The 2,035-nt window shown below is 45.2% G+C and overlaps 1 protein-coding gene across 1 annotated transcript in view; it reads right to left on the bottom strand.

Moving 5' to 3' along the window:
- Positions 1 to 733: 733 nt before the first annotated feature.
- Positions 734 to 2,035, bottom strand: part of LCP9604111_9710 (putative MFS transporter) — a gene marked incomplete at both ends in the record, with an annotated part of 1,909 nt that continues 607 nt past the window's right edge. Inside the window, 5 exons of the mRNA XM_039077995.1 lie at positions 734 to 843; positions 896 to 1,027; positions 1,086 to 1,482; positions 1,551 to 1,774; positions 1,830 to 1,890. Coding sequence (XP_038924290.1) covers positions 734 to 843; positions 896 to 1,027; positions 1,086 to 1,482; positions 1,551 to 1,774; positions 1,830 to 1,890 — 924 coding nt within the window. The remainder of the gene's footprint in view (positions 844 to 895; positions 1,028 to 1,085; positions 1,483 to 1,550; positions 1,775 to 1,829; positions 1,891 to 2,035) is intronic.

Consider the following 2,035-nt stretch of genomic DNA (forward strand, 5'->3'; position numbering starts at 1 on the left):
ACACGCCGGTGAGTTAGTAGTTGGGTGGGTGACCACCAGCGAATCCTCACTGTTGTATGTTTTTTTTTTTGTTTTTTTTTTATTCGGTGTAAATGAAATATAGTAATAACATATGTTTTTATGGAACACTATATGTAATAACTTTTTGGAAATTAAGCTTGACGAGACATAAATTTGACGTATCTATCTAACGCTATGACCATCTAGGCGCAGAGGTCACCTGACCCAATGGTAACAATGAGATATAAGCCGTCTTACCATTCCACCCACGACTATAGTCTATAGCTCTCAGCTATTATATATTCCCCTACAGTGCTGTACCAAGCACATACGACCATAGGGTGTGGAAAATAGGGCTTCCCGTCCGCTCAGCCGTACTCAAGCCACACGCCGGTGAGTTAGTAGTTGGGTGGGTGACCACCAGCGAATCCTCACTGTTGTATGTTTTTTGTTTTTATCTATTCAGTATATTATTCAGTATAGATAGCAATAGATGTTCATCTCAGGCCAGGTTGTGGGATTCTGATAATAGCATTCTTGGAAATTAAGCTTATTATGGGTAAGCCTTTGTATTGAAGTAGTATCTGAAAATCATCGAGTCATGTCTGTCTATCACGATCTATAACCAACTCTATAATTGCTTCGCTTCGCTGCACAATGATCAGGCATTTCATATCGCCTGGATGCAAAGACATAAATACAAGTGGGAAAGAAAGGAGTCATATCGTCGTGGTCAAGTCTTCACATCGAGGCCGTACTTCCTTTCAGACCATCGCTGCATATCAATGCCCCATTTCGTGATAGCAAGCACAAGGAACCCACTTATTAGAGCAAAGAATACACCTGGATAGATGGTCAGATATGTCTTGATCGTGACCTCATCTAGAAATCTCACAGATTGTAAATGTCCATCCTACTCCGATAGCACCAATTACCGGCTCAACAGCCGCCGATGCTGCAGCAGCAAAGATATACTGCACCACGTATTTTGAGCTGATCACCTCCGAACGAACATGCGGCATAACCTCTGCAAGGTAGATAGTCAGTTGAGAAGTAGGACAATAGTTCAAACAGATGACACTCACCGGCCGCATAAGTATTCAGTCCATTGAAAGTACCCAGAAGCCCTACGCCCGCAAAGAAAGCGGCGATAATTGGCACAACCATACCACCAACTTCTTCCTGTAAAGTCCAGCCGTAGATTAATGTTGCACCTGGGAGGACCCCGAAAAGGGTGACCAGACCACTGTTCAGTCGATCCTGAGGGAGGCGTTCCCCGTTTCGTTTGAGAATCCATTTCTTCACGGCGTGGTCGGACAACCTGCCGCCAATGACGCTACCGACTAGAAAGCCTATTCCTGGGGAGAGGTAGAATAGGCCGCTGACGAGAGGAGTCGTCAGGTTGAAACGTGGATTGAAAATTGAGCGGGCTGATGTGAGAATTGAGTATTGGAATGTAGAAAGAAGGCCACATGTGAGGCACTATTACTTGTTAGTCAGCCACTGGACAAGATACAATTTCAGTACTTCAACTGGCAGATGATACTTACTGCAAGAAAGACATTGGGGTATATGAATTGACGAAAGATGTGTAGAGGATTGAACATGCTTATAACAGTGCAAAACTTCGGTTTGCTAGAGCTCCGGTTCTTTTCTTGGATACTCGGCACGAAAAGAAGAGACAAGATGAGACCGAGTAAAGTCATTGCGAACTGCAACCAGTAGATAATGCGCCACTGAGCAAATGTGACGATGATACCGCCGATACAGGGTCCTAACAAACAGTTAGCCACCCTCGGATGATAGAGATAATTAATGATAGTACATACCAATTGCAGGCCCACTGACAGACCCAACCATGAAGCAGCCGACAGCCGTTCCACGCACAGTCTAAACTCCCGTCAGTAAGTAGACGACAATCGGGCGGGGGGGGGGGGAAAGGAAAAAAAAAACGTACCGGTTCAAAGATTTGGGAAAGAATAGTGGGGCCGGCACCCATGATGAGGGTACCGGTAAACGCCCCCAAAAGGCGGAT

Source organism: Penicillium roqueforti (genome assembly GCF_015533775.1).
Source record: "Penicillium roqueforti strain LCP96 04111 chromosome Unknown scaffold_65, whole genome shotgun sequence".
NCBI lineage: Eukaryota > Fungi > Ascomycota > Eurotiomycetes > Eurotiales > Aspergillaceae > Penicillium > Penicillium roqueforti.